The 19,996-nt window shown below is 35.2% G+C and overlaps 1 protein-coding gene across 5 annotated transcripts in view; it reads left to right on the forward strand.

The window, feature by feature from the left end:
- SGCG (sarcoglycan gamma) overlaps positions 1 to 19,996 on the forward strand; it is a 106,013-nt gene that overhangs the window by 37,610 nt on the left and 48,407 nt on the right. For 3 of the 5 annotated variants that reach the window (XM_058800121.1, XM_058800120.1, XM_058800123.1), the window contains one exon: positions 14,283 to 14,480. In XM_058800121.1, coding sequence (XP_058656104.1) covers positions 14,286 to 14,480 — 195 coding nt within the window. In that variant the 5' untranslated portion in view covers positions 14,283 to 14,285. The remainder of the gene's footprint in view (positions 1 to 14,282; positions 14,481 to 19,996) is intronic. The other 2 variants (XM_058800122.1, XM_058800124.1) reach the window with 1 other exon arrangement.

Below are 19,996 nucleotides of genomic sequence, written 5' to 3' on the forward strand. Positions count from 1 at the left end.
CTCATGCTCATTTCCTGACTGTACTCACTACTTAACCTTTTTCTCTTATCTTCAAGTATCTACTCACAGTGTTTATTTTACTGTAATTAAAATGTGGAGACTTTTTTACATATCTGATCACATATTTTGTTAATTCACAGCTAAAAAGAAATAAAAACATTTTTAAGACAATTTTCCCCTACCAAAAGAGATCTCCACCTTGTGGTAGAATATTTTAAATTTCAACTGAAATTATCCAGCATTTTCTTTAAATTGAAATAATAGATTCTAAAGCTTTGAGGGCACTCTGCTTATGTACACCAGGGCCTGACAAAAATCTCTTTGTTGTCCTTATGTTGAACTAAAGCTTTTCTGAAAAGTGATTACCTTCCAGAAATGTACGTGACATTGTTCTCCAGCTGCCAAGTAGGAAATCAAGATCTATCCTAGGCAGAGTTTAGTTACCCAGTTGGTAGAGAACAGTCCAAATCACTGCAAACCTGGACTAGGTGAACCTGAGGCACTAAGATAAAGCATAGTTTATCTTTATCTTGCCATCAGAATCTTGCATGTTTTTCCAGAATTTGAGTTTAGGGAAGCCTGATCTGCAGCTCTTGGTTCTCTGATAATATCTCAGGCTACAAAAACTGATGGATGTCCAAATCTGAGGAACAAACAATGTCTAACTGAAGTTTAAAAATACAAGGTATACTTGTGCTCCGTGGATGTCTTTTCCTATGTATGCCTAAAGAGTAACTTTAGAAACTTCAGACATACTTTCTGGAGAAGGTAATGTGCTTGTTATTTGATCCAAATAGGAATTGTTTTTCAATTACTCAAATTAGAATCTTTAAAATGAAGAAATCTTCAAAATTAAGAAAAATAAATCCTACATTTCAGATTATACTACTTTATTTACAGCAGTAAATATTCTCTCAACTAAAGGATTTTAGTAATGCCTGCTGATTTCTATTTTGGAGTAAATACTTTGTATGGAAAATTCTGCTTTGAAATACAAGGAATGTATATGTTATGTCAAATAAGAGATCTTTTAGTTTTATCTTGGAATGACTACATGCTTAACAGGCAATTTGGGTTTTGCTGATGCTTCATTTGTTTTTACAGTTAACTGAAAGATCAGCTATGTCTTTCTTATAGGTTTTAATCCAAGAACTGGTATACTGATCAAAACCAGTATTTATACACTTCTCCATGTTCTTAATTTTCTGTTTCTTGCATTGCATTGTTGCTTTGTCACGGTTGCTTAGAAAGAAACTTAGAGATGGTTGCTGCCTAAACAGTTGGAGTCAACATCACCAAAAAAGGATTCTGCAATACAAGTCTGATGATGTCCTTATGTGTCTAGTACACGTTTAATGGGTTTTCCCCTGTGTAAGTAAAAAGAAGTAATAAAGTTGTTATAAGCAGGACTGCAAAGCAACGGGAACACATCATTTTGTAGTCATTGACATTTAAAATTCCTCAGAAAAGGGCAGAGGTTTAAAGTATGTAATGAGACACAGTATACATAGGAAAGCATTTTGCTTCCCTTGCTACTGAAAAATGAATTTTGAATCTTTAGTTTAGCTACATGTGACTTATCAAAAAAGGTACAGTTGTTATTTTCCAGATGCGGGGACAAATTATTCTATTGTGTTTTTTAAATATGTATGTGATGAATCACTTGAACTTGGGAGGGAAGACTTGAGGATTAATTTTCATCTCTAGCCTCTACATCTAGTTTACATCTAGTTCTATTCCTCCTTTTGTCTATTTTTATTTCAGTTTTCCAAAAAAAAAAAAAAAAGCTTCACAGACTCTATTTACTACCTGAAATCATTTACCAAGATTTACCAAAGCTAAATAAACTGCTTTTCTGCTTTTCATGCTCCACAGCCAACACAGGAAAGCATCACAAAAGGGAGTTATTTTGTAATTGTGTTGAAGTCTACTAAATGAACTGGAAGTATACTTCTCAAGAGATAACAGCATTCTACTACAGTAGTGCTTTCATAAAAGCAGCAGCAAGACAAGGAAAAAGGAAAAAGTTATGTCAATATGTATGTCTTTATGTACTTAAATAGAGCTATTTTCTTTCACTCTCATCTCTTCCCAGCTCTGACAACATGAAATACTTTTCCTGCAAACATTGAGGATAGTGTTAAAGAGCTTTTGCTAAAAGCTCTCTAAAACAGGACTTGCTTTAGGAACATTATTTCTAGAAGATACATTTTGGCCTTGCTGCTGATAATCATTGTGGTATGATAGGAAAGCTCTTCTATCACACACATTGAAAATAAAAAAAAAAATTTAAACAGAAAAATGCGCAACTGCTTTTTGTAACAGTATCTAAATTTATTCTTTGTCTGGTAAATATGCATACAATATTATGACACCAGAAATTCTTTCATTATTTGCCTCCATCACGGGGATTACTTTAATTTTCTTCACATTTACTTGGAATTTCAGGTCTTTTGATGTGTTTTCAATGACCCCAACGAAGATTATTTTCCCATTACTTCCCAAGTTAGCTTTGCAATTCTGGTCACTGTGTCACACTTCTAAATGCAACAAAAAGCATGACAAATGACAACAATTTTTTTAAAAAAAATTATGCCTACAAGTGTTTTGAGATTTCTGGTGTTGTCTCCAGTGAAGGAAAAATTGAAGGCCACAAAACAATTCTTCTTTGCATTTAATGGTGCTTAAGAAATGAAATTTTGTACACAGATTTTCCTGGTTTTTGCTGCAACTCAAACTGACTAGCTGCCAAATCCTGTCTGCAAAGTTTAAATTCAGTGTGTGAAAGTAAAACTTTGTAGTTCTGTCTTTTCTTATGAGACTGTACACTGATGATAAAGGAGGAATTAAATGTAAGTTAGAGCATCCAAGTCTTACGGTAACAATACAGAGCAAACAAACATGATTTAGAGTAACAATTTAAATGGCAATACAAAGAGCATGGGATGTATCCATTTTGTCAGATACTCAAACAAACTTCTCTTAATGTCCATGACACCCAGAAGCATGAAAACCAATCTAAAGTAGCTGGAATTCTGTTTAATCACCTAGGTTAAAAGTAGTACTGTTGACCCGTTATAATACAAGTTTGAATTGATGACTTGAGTTCTTAGATGTTATTTCCAAATAAGTAATATGCCAAATAAATACTCCTATTTATCAAATGTTTCACCCTTGCAAGAAAAGAAATTTTATTTTTAAATGTAATCTGTTTGTAAAAGCTGTGTAAAGTGTTAGTCTACAAATGGTTGCTGTCTATTGATACTTCGTTCTGGTTGAATTTTCTTCTTTGTTTTTTTTTGTTTGTTGTTGTTGTTTTAATTAAACAGACAGAATTCAATTTACTGTTGGCTGTTGTTTACCTCAGAGATGCTGCCCACCCCACTCCCCCCGCTATCTTCTTTGATTGTACAGTCAAATTTGAGTATGATAAAATAAAAGCATAGAGTTTTTCAAGGTAATTAAGTATTTTTTCAAGTTTACTGAAAGTGTCTTGTGAGATAATAGCCTCATTAGAGGAAAACTCTGCTGTGGTACATTCTGTTGGCATGTGGATAACATCTACTGGGTCAGAATACACAATTGAAGTTACCTAGTACTGATGTGTGTTATGTTTGGCTTAGGTAAATTTTTATAAAGCACATGGATAGAGCAAGGATAACAAGATTACTGTGTTGATGTGGGTGCTTGACCAAACATACATATCTGTACAGAATTAGGCCTCATCACTACTTCTGGTTACAGTACAAAGTGTTAATTAAGCTTTCACTGTTTCTTTGCTGCTTTTAAAGGATTTTTTGACACAATTGAAAGCAATAGCAAACACACACAAGTCCTGTACCCTAGTCTCTTTTTATTCCCTCTGTACTTTGCTACTAACTTTAGTTTCATCTTTGTTGCTGATTTAAGTGATGAGCACAAACTGGGCTCTGAGTTTGCCCTTTCTCAGCACTCTCCCAGATGAAACAGTTACCTCCCAACACAAATCCTGAATTTGTTTCAGAATATTATTGCTGTGTTCATAAAAGATGTCCTATATGTTCAAGTACCACGTGTGACCTGCTTCATGATCAGAGATAGTGAAGACCAGTCCCTCATGTCTTGTGTCTATTTGTAACGTCTAAGAATTCCTGTGTTGGGATGCTCTGAGGTATCACAAGTCAACTTTGGTAGGTGTTAAATTAGTATTTAGACTGTGGAGACAGAAACTCTGCTCTGTGGTACTTCCTGAATGACTTTGTATGTACCTAGACATACGTGAATCACTGTACTGATAGTGATTTTTTTTTTCCTCCATGGATTTTAGCAAAACAGCCAGAGAGGTAGACTTGAATACCTTCCTACACAGAAGATGTGCAGAGTTGGATAACTTTTAACAATCATTTACCATTGGTATTAAAAATTATTAAATACAGTAAATAAAATTTTTGGTGATTGATTCTGGATCTGTCTAACCTCATACTTTACAAAGACTGTGTTTGTGCAGTCAGAAGTCTTCATTCAATTCCTTTGTGGGCCAGGGGTTTTTTTTAATTGACTTGTATTTGGTTTTGAATATCAATACTATGTATTTGAGTACTGGGTATACACTGAACATTTGTATTTTGAGTGGCCGAACAAAGATATCAAAAAGAAAATCCTAAAGGAGTTAACATCAATGTTCCCCACTGAGGAGGTCTGGGAAATTTCTCGTACCTTTTCATTCTGGACTGGAAGATGGCTCTGAAGAAATGTCCCAGATGATAAAAAAATCATTAGGAGATATTTTGGGACAGATCAATACAATTGATAATAATGAGTTTTCTGTCATCAGGTCCGGATGTTATTCATATTCAGAAGGCAAAAAGTCTTACCTGTCTGGTAAAAGAAGCAAGATAGCACCAGACATGGCTTCATCTTAATTTTCAGCCCCAATAACTTCCGATATATTTAGGTATTGCTAACTGCATGGTTTTAGCTTTACTACTACAATATATCCCCACTGTCCATTTTTCCAAGAGCTTGAGTACAGAGTAGCATTGTGATGAGAAACACACGTAAATCTTCAAATATTATGCAGTTCCTATTAATTTTTATATTCATACAGGAAGAATTTTGTCATTGTCAGAGAATACTCCCAGGCAGATTATCCCTATCTTCGTCGTTTGAATAAACGAAAGAGCAATAATATCAGTTTAAGCCAAAATGTAACCTTTGTTGTGTTTAGAAATGATTATAAAGGGATTGTAAAGGAAGAGTCACTTATGAAAAAGTAAATGTAGAGTAAGCAAACAGAAACTATCAGATGTTTGCAATCAGTTGGGGAAGAATGTTTTAAGGTGTAGCCATTGAATAGAATCATTTCCAATAAGCTTAGAATTTCCAAAGGTATTGTGGACATCTCCATAGCCCATTGTAATGCAATGTGAGAAAGAGTTTTTCTTAAAGAAAAAAGGCAATGTCTTAAAAACCACGTATTTTCTGTAGCTGTCTCTCAAGTGCTGTGATTTCCTGGACTTTCCAATGATATTGTAAATCTAAGTGAAAGAGTTTTTCTCTGGAGGACAGTAGAGAGTTTAATATACAATTGAGAATACGATTGCATTCTCAATTGTATATTAAACAGAGCAGCCTTGGAAATGAACAGCAGATTCACATGTTATTTTCTGTCCAGCACTTTCTAGCAGGTCTGAATGTATTGCTTTTGCAGGGACAAGAGCTTGTGGTATAAAAATATGGTATGAAGAGTAAAAATATGGATTTCATTAAGTGTCTTAATTCGCCAGTCTTCAAATTTCTAATACAAAACAGAAATATATTTCTTACAAGCACAGTAGGTTTTATCTTTGCTAGAAATTTCAAATAATTTACCATTTGTAGTTGTTGATGAAAAGGCTATAGCAGGGAATTAAGAAAAATTAATCTGTAACTATCAGTGCACAATCTGGGGTTTTTTTTCAGTTATAATGACATCTTTTGTGCCCTACATGCAAATCTAAGTTAAAACATACATTTTTTTTATATGGCCGTGTAGAGCAACTTCGTGATGTAAAACAGTTCACTTCCTCTGTACAAGCTGATAAAATATTTTATATTTCAAATGAGGAATTATCCCCTTTTATAAAAGCAATAAGATTTCTCTAAGAAGATGATTTGAAATTGTATAACACATGGTATTCTTGTTATCCACAGAGGGATTTTATAATCATAGTAATTTCCTTAAATATGATTGACTTCCTTGGGTAGGCAGATATACAGCAAGATGTTGCTAAGTCTTGGTCTGAGTGAATATGTGGTTTTAATTGTGATGTTTTAACTTCTTATGTCAACTGATTTTTGTCTTGCCTGACTTCATTTTTTTAGTAATAGTAAAGTATTGGAAATCTGGGATAGATCACGTAAGATAACTTATATACTGTAGTCTGTAGCCATCATGTCCTTGTTTGGTATTAGATTTTGTGTATTTGAAATTTTTAAAAATTCTGTAATTTGATGTTTTATTCAAAATTTTGGTCTCCAAGTTACTTGCTAATCACCTTCAGAATTCAATGCCAGACTTTTACAGTGATTAGCTATAACGAGGACTGAATGGAAAAGCTTTATCTGCATACAGTGTAATGTGCACATCGCTTCTGAATAAGGAAATAATTTAGCTGTCACTGAATGAAAGAACTAAAATGCTAGTGAAGAAAAACTACCTGTGGTAGATTATAGCAAAAGTTCGGTAAATTTGACAGCCACCTTCTCTTCATTTCTCTCCTTGAAGTGTCAGATTATGCGTGGATTGCTTTGTAAACCTTTATTACTTGCAAGGAATGACAACTCTAAGGGAAACCTTCCACTTTCACCTGAAGAAAAGCCCTTTGACACCTGGAAGGATCAAATGATCAGAATAAGAGAGGATGCAGTTTTAAGTAATTTTATCATTCTTTGAAACTATCATTTTATAAATTAGGAAAATTCATTAAATCCCCAAGATGTCCCTATGTGTTTATTTTGTCCTTCTTCGTGAGAAAGCCCTTTATAAGAAGATTAAATGCTCATGGTTCTTATTTTTCATAAAGACAGGATTTTTTTAAACCATAAGGAGACAAAGAAGACTGATTCTCCTAGCCTTTCCATTAGATGGTTCTCAGCATTCCTTGCACATTAATATTTTCCTTTCTTCTACCTGAGCTGGTGCTACAGAGCTCATGGTACTTGTTTGAAGACTGGCCCATACAAACACAGGCAGGTAAAGTTCATACCTAGCCTAGTTAGAAACACTTTCTTAAATGCACAATTAAAGAAAAAGAGGGATCTAGGGGAATTAATCAACTCTGGCTTGTGCTTCAGAAAGAAAAACCTCACAGCCAGAAGACTACAATGATTTCTGTTCTGATATTCATGGCAGTACATTATGTATCTGGTGTACTTGCAGTCCTTCAAGGAAAAAAATAAATCATGTTGAAGAGCAGCTGCTACAGGGGAAAAGTGTATTGGACTGTAGAGGGCAAAATTTATTTCACAGTTAGGTTAATTAAAGCAAATTGTTCACTATCACTTTTTTATCCACTACTCAAGGCCCGTGAGATATCATCTTCTCAAAGGGGTTGGACAATAAAAACTGTACTAGTAAGAACAGATTAGTTACCTGTTGCAAGTTTGATCTTTTAAAATGTCTTTGTGGTAATAAACTCTATTGAAAAACACAGAATGGCATTCAAAGGACAAAACAGGGTTTTACACACTGAAACTATGAAAGTTCATTTCACAAAGAATAGTAAGTAAGGAAACAAATGATCTTAACACCATTAATGATTCTCAGTCTTTAATTGTTAAGTGAAAACAATGGCTGTACAGACTGCTCTTTTCTCTCTTCTTCTGTGTGGGCTTTTAATTCTGGTGGGAGTAATATGATTTTATTTTTTTTCTTATTTGAATAATATTTTTTTAATTTTTAAAGGAGGAAAATAAATATAATTGAAAGATAGAAAACAAGGTTTTAAAAAAATTACTGTAAATGAGATTCAACAGTACACATATTAGACAAAATATTTTATATAGCATATTATATTAATATTGATAATATGTTCTAATGGCAATATGCATACATTTACATAATATTAATGATTATGTCATTAATATTTATATAATCTTGTGCTGTCAGGGACTGCCTTTCAGCTCTACTTAAAAATGTGCAAACCTGTTAATTGTGACCATGTCATGGTTATTATGCCAATGTGCATTGCAGGGTATGCAACAGTTAACCTGGCCATAGAAATTTCATCACTGGTTTCCACAAATTACACTGCAGGGATCCAGCTCTTTTCAGCTGATGACACTAGTTTACAATTCAAATTGAAATATGCTAGATAACACAAAAATTTCAACAAAGCAAGATTGGGCAAGATTAAATACAATGTGATGGAAGGGCTGAAAGTAATTATAAAATTTTCACCTAATCATGAGACTTTGATTTTTCCCTGTATTTCTGATTTTTTTTTTTGAAAGCTTTTCTGTATAGATTCCAAAGGTTTCTCATTTTTTTCTCTGAACGACAGGATTGCCTAAACTGTCTTTCATCTTTCAGGAAGATACTCCAACAGCATCTCTTTGCTGTTGGTTAATCATTGGTCTGCTTCTGTGTTCACAAGGACAAAATGTGCATGCCTGAATGCACTAAAGTGTGAAACCTTGGTGTACTTCTGATGTTCATACTATAATAATACCCACCTAGCCCAAAACAACACACACAAAAAATGAGCGTAATATTCCATGAAGATACCATATGCTGATCGTAAAAGTAGTTTTCACTTGCCTTTGCTGACAGGTTGTTTAATTTCAGTTTTCAGTTTGTATACAATGGCACAAGAATTTAAAGATACTGAAATGGTCTTTTCACTGTACTGTTTTTGTTTAGCACTATCATCTTTTTCATGCCCACACCCTTTGTGAATTGTCTTGCATGTGAATGAATATACTTTATGTAAAGTGGTGTCATGGTTTAGGGATGATGGGTGTCCTCCAATTCAGTATTCCTATTAAAACCATGCCGCCACTTGCTCCCCCTTCCCTCCAACTGGAAGCACAAAAGGCAAGGATCATGGGCTGAGATAAGAACTGTTTGCTGGAAACAGCAATAAGATAAGAAAAGGAACAGTAAAAGCAACAACATTAACAAGAGAAGATATAGCACAAAGAAATTACTTGCATGGAAAGCCTGCAACAATAAAAAAATACCAATCAGTTCTTCCCAAACGTGTTTTTCCACTGAAAGGAATGCACTTTTCCTCAGAAGCCAGTCCCTTCTCCCCCACCCCTGGCAATGACCTGCTGGGGTATAGAAAAACATCAGGGTCCTGGACACACCACTTCAATAATATCTCCTTCCAGCTGCTGCAAAAAATTAACCTTGTGCTGGCCAAAACCAGAACAAGAGGAAAGAGTAGATGTACTGATGACTGTTTGTGAAGAAGAACGTGCATAGTACAAGCACCAGTGGTGCAAATTTCATGATGAAACCTTGCCAGTTCTTCTGAACTCCAGTTTGAAAAGAGTTTATTGAATGTTAAGCTTTTTGCTGAAAATATAAATGCTGATAATTACATAATGGTTAATGGAATGACCACTGGTTATGAGTATTTACCAGCTAATTAGTTCTGAATTTAAATTATTTTCTAATTGCATGTTATTATCAGTTGCTTTATGACAACATGACAAAGTACTCGAGTAACACAGTCCAGAGCTATGTGTAAAGGGGAGTTTTATTTAAATGAAAATAACAGCCATTTTTGAACAAAAACAATGAAAATATGTTTTTACAGTTGAAATATACTGAGATTACTTATTTTAATTGAATTTTTTCAATACTGTCTTCAGTATTTCCTACAGATAAGTCATTTCTGAAAATAGTAAAAATATCATGCTTTTATTCAGGCTTGCTTTCCTAAGCAGGCTAAAGGATAAGTTTTCAAATTACTTTTTAAAAACATAGGTGTCTTAAGTGAATATTTCAGAGCTGTCAGAATAGGTTTTGAACTTGGTGCCCAAACTAACCTCCAACAGTCCAACAGTAACATTTGTGATAGACAGTTTTTCAACGTCTTTCATAATTGATATTAATATAAAAATCTCCTGAACTTCAGAATCACTCAAATGACTGAGACCAGTTTCTAAGTTTTATATCAAAGAAGGTGCATTATAGCCAGGGAAATGTTCTGTCATTATTATATATTTTTAGGGGACACTTAAAAGTGTGAAGAGCATACAGGTCTTTCATCTTACTTGTATTATTGCAGGCATGAATTTCATGCCTTACATGCAACACATACGATGTCTGAACACATGGGAAATCTCATGAGGTCAAAAATCTGCAGTGTTACTCGTTGTTTACAAGTTTGACCTATCATTTAAAAACGGTGAAAAATCTTTTGGCAGCTAATTAGCATTCAGTATCTGGTTTAAATCAGCGAATAGCCAAGAAGTAATTGGATTTAAATGGATCCCTGTAAAATAGATGTTGACAATTAGAAAATACTTCTAAATAACAAACTATCGTGATAGAACTCAATCCCATGAATTATGGCCAAATCTACAAAAATCCATAGGGAATGTGCTGATTGTATTGGTCGTTGAATAGAAACATCAAGAAATTCCACTTTCAATTAAGTAGTTTATTTGTAGTAGCTTTTTTATTGTGGTACTGTTGACCTGATGCAAATAAGACATTTTCATGGCCCATTTGAAAGATATAAGAATTTTCATTTTATCTGCACTATGGCTTGCCAGTATTTCTTACTCTTAGTCAGTGTGTGCTGCTTCCTTGTAAAATAGTTAACAGAGAAAAGATAATATTTACCAAAGTCATTGTGCATTCTGCAGGTTTCTTGCTTCTCCCTGCACAACTAACTTGTGTACATCCAGGTGTCTAAGTCACCACTTCCTTCTTGCTGCCTGTTTAGAATGCTCCTACACAACCAGTTTCATGGTTATTCCACTTACAAATCAAATTTCTCATCATAGAACTAAATACCTGTTGTTCTTGTTCTATGAATCTATCTTGGATCTTGGCTGACTTCACAACACAACTATCAGGTCTGCCTATCTAAGGCTTTCCTTTCAGCCCACTTTTCTAAAACATCCCAGACTTACAAAAAGATTTCTTTCTGACTTCTCCAGACAGGTCGGAGATTATTTTCCTATGTGCATTTAGCTCGTGAACATACAAGTCAGTAATATGGAAAGTTGATTCTCCCAAAAGAAACAGTCCAACAGGATCAGTTCTGAAAGAATTTCCACTGTAATTATGTAATAGTAGGACACTAAATCTCTTAAAAATAATGAAAAATTATGTAAGGGAGAAAAACGTAATCCTTCTCAAAGCCTTCAGTTGTCTAGGCAAGCACTGCCTATTTACTATGACCAAAGCAATTTTTGGCAGTATTAATAATGCTCAGAAACAACAGAACTGTTTTCTGTCAGGAAAAACTAATCCATGCAGGGAACAATGCTGTGCTGGGAGATGTCCCCTGTGGAATTTCTGAAGGGCTGAAAACAATCACAAAACTCATAGGCTTTTTGCTGAAATACATAATGGATTTTGACCTCACCTCATTAAACAGCAGTACATAATACATTATGTATAAAACACTAAACTCACTAAGTAAACATTTTACAAAAGAGTAAAAATGGAACAGAGAAGAACAGAAATCAGAAAAATCCTATCTTGTTGTGAAATTACCTGCTTTGGAAATCATTCTGGTAGAAATGTCTACAACATATAGGCATACACATATGAGAAAGTCATCACAGGCTCTCTTTCTTTCTCTTTTGATGGAGAGAAGTTAAGCAGTCCATTCAATATCTAAAATTCACATCTAACATGAGTCAGATAACTAATTCCCAGCAGGGAGACCTATCTCCATTGACCATAAAGGGAGTCCAGGTTGACTGGCTCAGATATTCAGGGCTAAATTGTTCATATCTAACATTGTGAGATGAATTCCAAGCTCAGAGACCACTGTAATGACGCTGCATAAGACCGTGAAAATGTTACAGTTAATTAACTCTTCTGCACATCGTCTCTACTGCAAAATTTACCTTGCAGGCGTAGGAACAGCAGCACAAGGAACAGGCAAAGCAGTCTGCCTAGTGAAGGGGGCGTAGAGGAGATGCAAACAAATTCACGTGTGAGTACTCACCACACAGAAACCAGCAGCACCCCAACCACTCACCCGTGCCCAGCAGGACCAGGAGGGATCCCTTCTCCCCTTTCCTTCTTCCCCACCACCCCCTGCACATGGCAGGAAGCTGTACAGGATAACCTCAGAGTCCTAGCCATGCCTATCCTGCCTACTGCAAATGTTAACCATGTCCCAGCCAGAACAAGGACATAGGTGTACTCCTCATGGGCAAGAACTGCACAGCTTATTTCTCAAAGTTTGTCTCTGGTTGTTACCAGATAAGAGTTACTGCATCCGGTTCTGTAAGTTATGTGCTGAGAAGAAATTTGTGTGGAAGTAAGGGTGAAGGTTTGTCTAATCATCTTATGGAACCCGTTGTATGTATAAATGTCCCAATATCTTATGGCAGCACATGGTAACAGAGATTTCAGATAAGGGGCAACCTCTGTATGATTTACTATACAATAATTAGGTAGAAAACAGAAAAGACATAGTATTAACTTACGTTTAAACAGCATTCTATAATGAGTACTATGTGCTTGAGTAATACACAGAACTAAAATACACAATCTGATATTTTTAAACATAGTTCATCTGTTAAATATTAAGAAACATCTTGTAAATCTTGTAAATGTTTTGCACTAAGATTAAGCCAATTTATTTCAGAACCTATAATTCCTCAGTAATAAATTGCTATACAGTTTTCAGCAATGAAAATATTTATATACACAGTCTATGAGCAACTGACACTGGTAGCAGAAAAAAAAAATATTTTACCATAATGTCTGTAAGCAAAATTACATTATGAACTGCCAGTTATTTGGTCTCATTTTCGAATATAAATAAACAAGAAATTAATTTTTTTGGTGCAAGTGCAGAAGTAAGATGACTGCTGCATATATGCTAGGGGCTAATGCATAGGCTTCTGTTCAATTGTAAACTTATATGGCATTCTCTGTCTAGCTAGGAAGCTAAAGGAACAAAAGATGACATCTTTCTAAAGATAAGGGTTAGAACTGAGAGCCACAAGCATGTTACAGACACAGGGTGGCTCTGCAGGAAACTTCAACAGAGGCAGGGGTGTCTTTTGATCATGTTTTGAAAGCTGTGTGAGCAGAGCATGGTAATCTCATTGATAGAAGGAAATTCAAAATTGAGAGTAGACCTTGTGTGAAACCTTTCTGAAGGCACTCTCATTTGTGAGCATTATGTTACAGGAAAGTGGAGCAGTTTTTGGATGTAAGATGCCTGTGGACATACCTGGCTCATGGGAAGGGCTTGACTTTGCAATACCTATTTTGTTTCTGACATCCATGATAGGGTTAGAGGTTTTTTGCTTTTTTTGCTCAGTGTAAATGAGACACATATCGCCTACTGTTGTTCTTGATAAGCAGCTTCAGCTTAGAATGAGTTTTCATTCTTTTGGCCAAAATTGTAAGCTTTAATGAGTGGTTCAAATTGTTGCTGGTCTCTGTGCTGTAAATGTGGAAGTTAGTGAATATTCTCATCTTTTAAGGAAATGTTTTGTAACAAGGTTTTGTAAGATTCCTTTAAATTCAAACAATGCTTCTTTAAGAACTATAGTATAAAGTGAAACAATGCTTCTTTAAGAACTATAGTATAAAGTCAAGTTGTTTAAACCCTGTAGGCAGTGTTTTTGATGTTGATATATCTTTAAATATGAGTATCTGATTAATTGAGAAATCATTATTTCCTGTACATCATAAAGAATAATTTAATTTCTTTACATACATACTCTGAAGCCTAAAATGTATTGGCATTCCAACTGATACATACTTGTGAGCTGTAGATTATGATATGATGCCATGAAATATTTTATGATGGGAGAATTAGAATATTATGACAAATGGGAGGAAAGTTTTGCCATTCTTTATAGGATGAAATAAATTTAAGACTCCTGAAAATAGCAGTTAATGCAGTTCATATATTAAAACATCAAAAACTAAGATGTAAGTTGAAAAGAGCAGAATAAAAATGCTTTCCAGGTAAAACTTCATAAAGTTTCTAGTTCCTAGCTATTACAATTATATCTTTATATTTTCCTTGGAGTTTTATATAAATATTGTCACTTAAATTAAGCAACTAAGCAGTTCCCTTTCTTTTTTTTTCTTTACATAGCAGATGGTACGTGAACAGTACATGACAACGACACCAGGCACAAGCCTAGAGAGGCCGAAGAATGAATATGTTTACAAAATTGGAATTTATGGCTGGAGAAAGCGTTGTCTCTACCTGTTTGTTCTCCTCCTGCTTATCATCCTAGTTGTGAATTTTTCTTTGACAATTTGGATTCTTAAAGTGATGTGGTTTTCCCCAGTAAGTGTCCTCTTTAATTTTCCATTCCTGACTTCTCTTCCCTGCCTCACCCTTCACTTATTTTGTATGTAAACCAGCTTCTCTGTAGGTAATGGATAGTTCTTTTTTCTTTCTTCTCAATTGTGATTTGTACTTTGGCTGAAAGTATGTTAGAAAAACCTATCTATATACTTCTCCATATGTAATTTCTGTATTAGTAATAATTTTTGAAATACTGAGGTTGTTGATGCTTTAGATTGCAGTGAATTCTAACCATTCTATGAGAATGTATTTTGCTGTTTTCTCATAATCTCTGTTTAGTTGATAGTTTATAAATGTGTTTGCTGTAATTTTATCTCATACAGAATTCCTTAGTTAAAATATTGCTGACAGCTGCTGTGGTTTTTTAGCTTATTTCTCCTATTTATCAGCATCTAAAATTAAACAATTTATTTGCCCAATTAATTACAGCTTGGAGGCAATTATCAGTACTTCATGCTTGAGGCCCAGCAGCTACATAATTCAGAAATAAATTTAATAACTTTCCACTGTCATATATATATTTTAATATTTATAATGGAATTTTGCATGTAGTAGATTAAAGGGTATGTTTCAGAAGTCTGCAAGATACGACTTTAGTCAGGATGTAATAAAATGCATCAGTGAATATTGAAGCTAAGCTAATTTGCTCCTAACATGCAGTTGTGATACACAGATGATTTGAATAGACTTGTTACAAGAAAAACCATAATAATAAATTTCTACAGCTCTGCCCTGGCTACTGAAGAAAGTTTCTGTTATCTATTGTTACTGCACCTGTCACTAAGGGAAGACCGCTTTATCTTAACATAAATATTTCTATGCTCACTAAAAAGAAAGTATTTTAGTTTTCAGTACTACTTACTAATACGGTTTTTAGTGCTTGAATTCCTGTGAAGGGTCTTCCCCTACATGAATTCTTTACAGCACTGTTACTGCCATACAGATTAGAGTGCAAAACATCTTAGATCACAGATAATTTTTCTCTTACACAGCTCACATGGAAGATATGCTTTTAGTGCCTGCCTGTCATAAATCACAGAGAACATGAAAAACTTCTGTTTTCTGTGTGGCTCAGGGTTCTATTTTTACAGAGTTTTAAAAAATATTTTTTGTTGATTTGATTTCTACATATGAGCTTGGGTATTTCTTCTCTGATACCAGTGAGGATTTAAAAAAAATAGGAAGTCTACTTATAGGAATGCCCATCTCCTTGTAGTTCCTGTGTAGATAGCAAATGCCTTGATCTGCTGAGGGACAGTTTCCTTATGCTTTTGCAACAAGAGCAGTGGAGTAACAGCTCTAGCAGTGCAGGTTTACATCCTTCCACAGAGTGAAAGGGCTGTGAATGCCACAATTACAAGGAATTTCCTAATTCTGTGTTAAAGAATCTGTATGCCTGATGTGCCCAGTTGGATAGTGACTTAACTGTAATGCCTTCATTAATTCGGGATAATTTTAGGGAAATACTGAAATTCAGATAAATATCAACTGTAAATAAATTCGTGCAAAGTGCACAGGTATGTCACAATCCTCAGCAAAAGTGAATGTGATGTTGTTAAGAAGAGAGAACTTCTTTTACTGGGTGTTGTATTAATAGACTGCATCTCTCAAGACAAGAAGTAACTCTGAGGATACCAGAAGTCTCACCCAGAGAATCACAGAGAAGCACTGCTGGCCACTGAGTCTAAGAAGGATGTTTAGTGCACGTTCAAAGTCTGGAAGCATATAATTGAAGCATCACAGTTCTTTCCTGTGTCAAAGGAAACACCAATTATGAAGAATTAGTGTAATAGTTATAAGAAATTACCAATACTATCATAAAACCCTTTTCATGATGGAATTAAGCATTTATTTCTCCAAGTGTTTGGTTGCTCTTTGAAAAGAGAAGTATCAGTATAGTGTCAGAATTAGATTTTTATGATTCGTGAGTTCCAAGCTTGACAAGTATTTGCTGTTTAGGAAATGAGTTGATTGATGTATATCACACTTACCCAATTAAGAACTCCCATGACTGGGAAGAGTTTAAAAATAATTGCGAAATATTATCCTATATGCAATCATCAGTTATTTAGCAAATATTAATCTGTCAACTGTGATAACACTTACATTTATTAAATGTATTCTAGGTATACTGTGTAGTATACCTAGAATACATTTAGAGATTATAGGACTATGTTTAATATTCATAATAGATATTGTATTTATTCAAGAAACAAGTTGTATTGTCACTAAGGCCGATAAACGTAATTAGAAAAAATGTTGCCAACATTTTAAAATATATTTTTATAGTAGAGTCCTGAAGAGAGTGTATGCTGAAGGAAAAATTCAAGCATAATATGACTGCAGTATATAATTTTATAAGGAAAACAGATTTTCAATAATAGAGGTGTTGGTGCTTTAGCGATTGATTGACGTGATTCTATAGCACAGCCCTTTCACAAGCCCACTCAGAGCTGACAAACTGGTTATTTAGACATCAAAGTTTCTTTAGTTGTATAAAAAGTGTTCTCTTTTTCTATAAAGCATCCTTGACTCTTTCATTAAGTAATAACTTGCAGTATACAAAAATCACATGCTATGTCTATTCAGAGATCCGGATTAAGATAATAATGAAATTATGAACAGAGCTTGAAGCATTGAATTAATCCATGCACACATGTCCTGCCTTAACCCCCATAAAACCAGACAGTGTGATAAATACCAGCAAAGAAGCTAAGCTGATAAAGGAGAACATGAACCAGACAGAGATATGCTGCAAGATGAATAGAGTTTGATCTCCTTTTACAAATTTGGAATGATGAAAGGCAGAAACTTTTCTAAGCTCTATTGTTTGAGAGGCCTTTGGCATCAAATGTAGATGACTAAATGGAACAGAATTTCATTGTTTCATTTCATTTCACTTCATTGCATTTCATAAAAGCTAGACTAAAAGAGAACAACCTGAACAGAGAATATATCCCTTTTCTCATGCTGCCGAATTAAAAAACATATGGGCATCTCCAAATTGTGCACATTAATTCAAAGGTATCCGCTGTGCCTCATTCTTTTTTTTTCCTTTTCTCTCTTGCATTTCAGAGGGACAGTGTCTCAAGGTTTTTTGTGGGAATAAGCAAAGAAACCTGTGAATTCATTATATTCAGCTGTTTCAGAGAAGACATTCAAATAATTATGCCTTGAGTTTGGTGAATATGGTGAAATAGAGTAATTTAAAAAATACTATTATTTTTGCATGAAAATCAGTTTGAAAAAGGGTTGAGTTTTTTCCCCTGGACAATGTATCACATTTCTCATGTAATGGAAATTTCAGATTCTGTTTTTAACATAATGAGGCTTTCTGAGCACTAAAAAGGACTACTAGTTTTAAGAGTTTAGAAAATGAAGAATCTTAAGGGGTTTAAGGCTGCAAGGATGTCAGAAGTCCTGCGGACAATTCTGAAGGATCCATTAGGTCTGAAAGAGAGGACCTTCCATGTCTCTGATATCTGCTGTAAGTGTGGCAGGATGGAAGCAGTGAAGATTTCTAGAGGGTGTCAGCAACAGCTTCTGAAGAGGACAATTAAAGGTGGCACACAGCTGGATCTGCTGCTCACAGGATCCCATGGGAGCCAGATCTGAAGGGTAAAGTTACCCAGAAAAGCTTGATCAAGTTTAAGGACTGTATCCTCCAAATGTAGGATGGATCAGTCCTGATAGTTAGATAAATTTCCTGGCTTAGCTGGGCAGGTTACTTGTGATGGAGCTTCAGTGAAAAAGTAGTATAGAAGAGTTGGAAGTAGATAAAGGCTACAAAGAAGAAATTTCTAAACAATGTGTGGGCCAGGAAATGTGTCAGGCTTTCTGTGTCAGAAATGCCAAAGCTCAGCTTCAGTTAAGAATTACAAAGGGCAAATGGCAACAAGATGATGTGCATCCATTGGTGCAGAGAGAACTGATTCTCTTGCAGAGTCACCCTCTACAATGTTTGAAAGATATTGGAGACTGGGGAGATCCTGGGTGGCTGGAGGAATGCAAATGTTGCACTGGTCTTTAGAAAAAGGGGACCATGGGTTTACCAAGAGTGAATGATGCCTGACCAATCTGATTGCCATTTTATGATAAAATGTCCGGAATTATAGATGATGGGAGGACACAAAATATCATTTACCTTGACTTCAGCAAGGCTTCTGACTTTTTCCCACAATATTCCTTACCCTAGTTAGGGTATTACAGCCATGAGGAGTGGACAAACAGATAAGTATTAAAAGTAAACTGCCTGGGTAGTTGGGTTCTGAAGGTAGGTGCTAATGTGTTGTGGTCTGTATGGAGGGCAGCAATAAGCATTGTAATTGTCTTGTCCTGGCTCTTCTCCTTTGCAAAAACTTAAGCAATGACTTGGAGGAGATGACAGAATGCTTGCTCACTGAATTAGCAGGTTGTATCAGTGTGGGGGTACCATTCAAAACTTCCAAGGCTCAGGCTGGAGGTCACACTAGCTCCAGGCCAGGATTGTCAAGCTAGGTCATGCTAGGTCATGCACCTGATCAGGTGATTACCATTCCTAATGCTCTAGCAAATCTTTTTCAGATACCCCTCATTAATTCAGTTATTGCATTATTTAGGTTTAGCCACATTATCATAACACCAGGAACAGCTGGATGCCAAAGATTATTTCTGAATTTTTTTGGCCTCTGATGGAGACACCATGTTTTCCATGGATTTTAGTGGATACCCCAGCTATCGTGGTCTCCTGGAATAAGAAAGGAAATTGCATTGTATTTCATTTTGATAAGGACAGATAGTAATGCAACTACAGTGTTTACCACGATAACTAGTTGCCTTTCTTCAGTGTGGAGGTTTTTTTTTCCTCTGACAAAAATTTTAAGCACAGTGTAAGAGAAGTAGACAGGTCTTTATAGCTTTAGATGCACTGCTAATCAAACATAGTTCAAATCTGTGCTCAATCTCAAGTTCTCCTGCCATCCATATCAAACCTTACTTGGGTTTAAGTCTAACAAGAAGAGTCAAGTCCTAATACTAAGCCTTAGAATAACTCCCAGGTCACCTTATCATGACAGGGAGTGACTTGGTCTGTGGAGGGCCAAGTCAATCAGTGTCCAATGTCCAGTCCAACAGTGCATATCCTAAGCATGGTTCTTCCTAAGAACAGGATAAATGTTTGGCCTGCTCTTGTACCTGCACGTCAGCTGGACATAGAGACAAAGGAAATGAGAACTGTGAGGGTTTCTGCACATTTCAGATAGATTGCAGGCTTTTACTTTCTCCGTTACGCACTTAAATTTCTGGCACTGGAATAAATAGGGAAATTGCCACAGTTGCACAAAAACATACAGGGTTTTCTAGATATTGGCGGGTGTTTTCTTCTTTTGGCCTACTTTTAATTAGGGAGTACTCTATCCATGTAGCCATTCCCAGAAACTTTTATCACAGACATAGCACCCTTCTAAATTTCTGAGGTTCCCATTAAAAATGAATATAGGCAAATCATTAAAAATTCT

The sequence above is a fragment of the Ammospiza caudacuta genome, chromosome 2 (assembly GCF_027887145.1).
Source record: "Ammospiza caudacuta isolate bAmmCau1 chromosome 2, bAmmCau1.pri, whole genome shotgun sequence".
In the NCBI taxonomy this organism is placed as follows: domain Eukaryota; kingdom Metazoa; phylum Chordata; class Aves; order Passeriformes; family Passerellidae; genus Ammospiza; species Ammospiza caudacuta.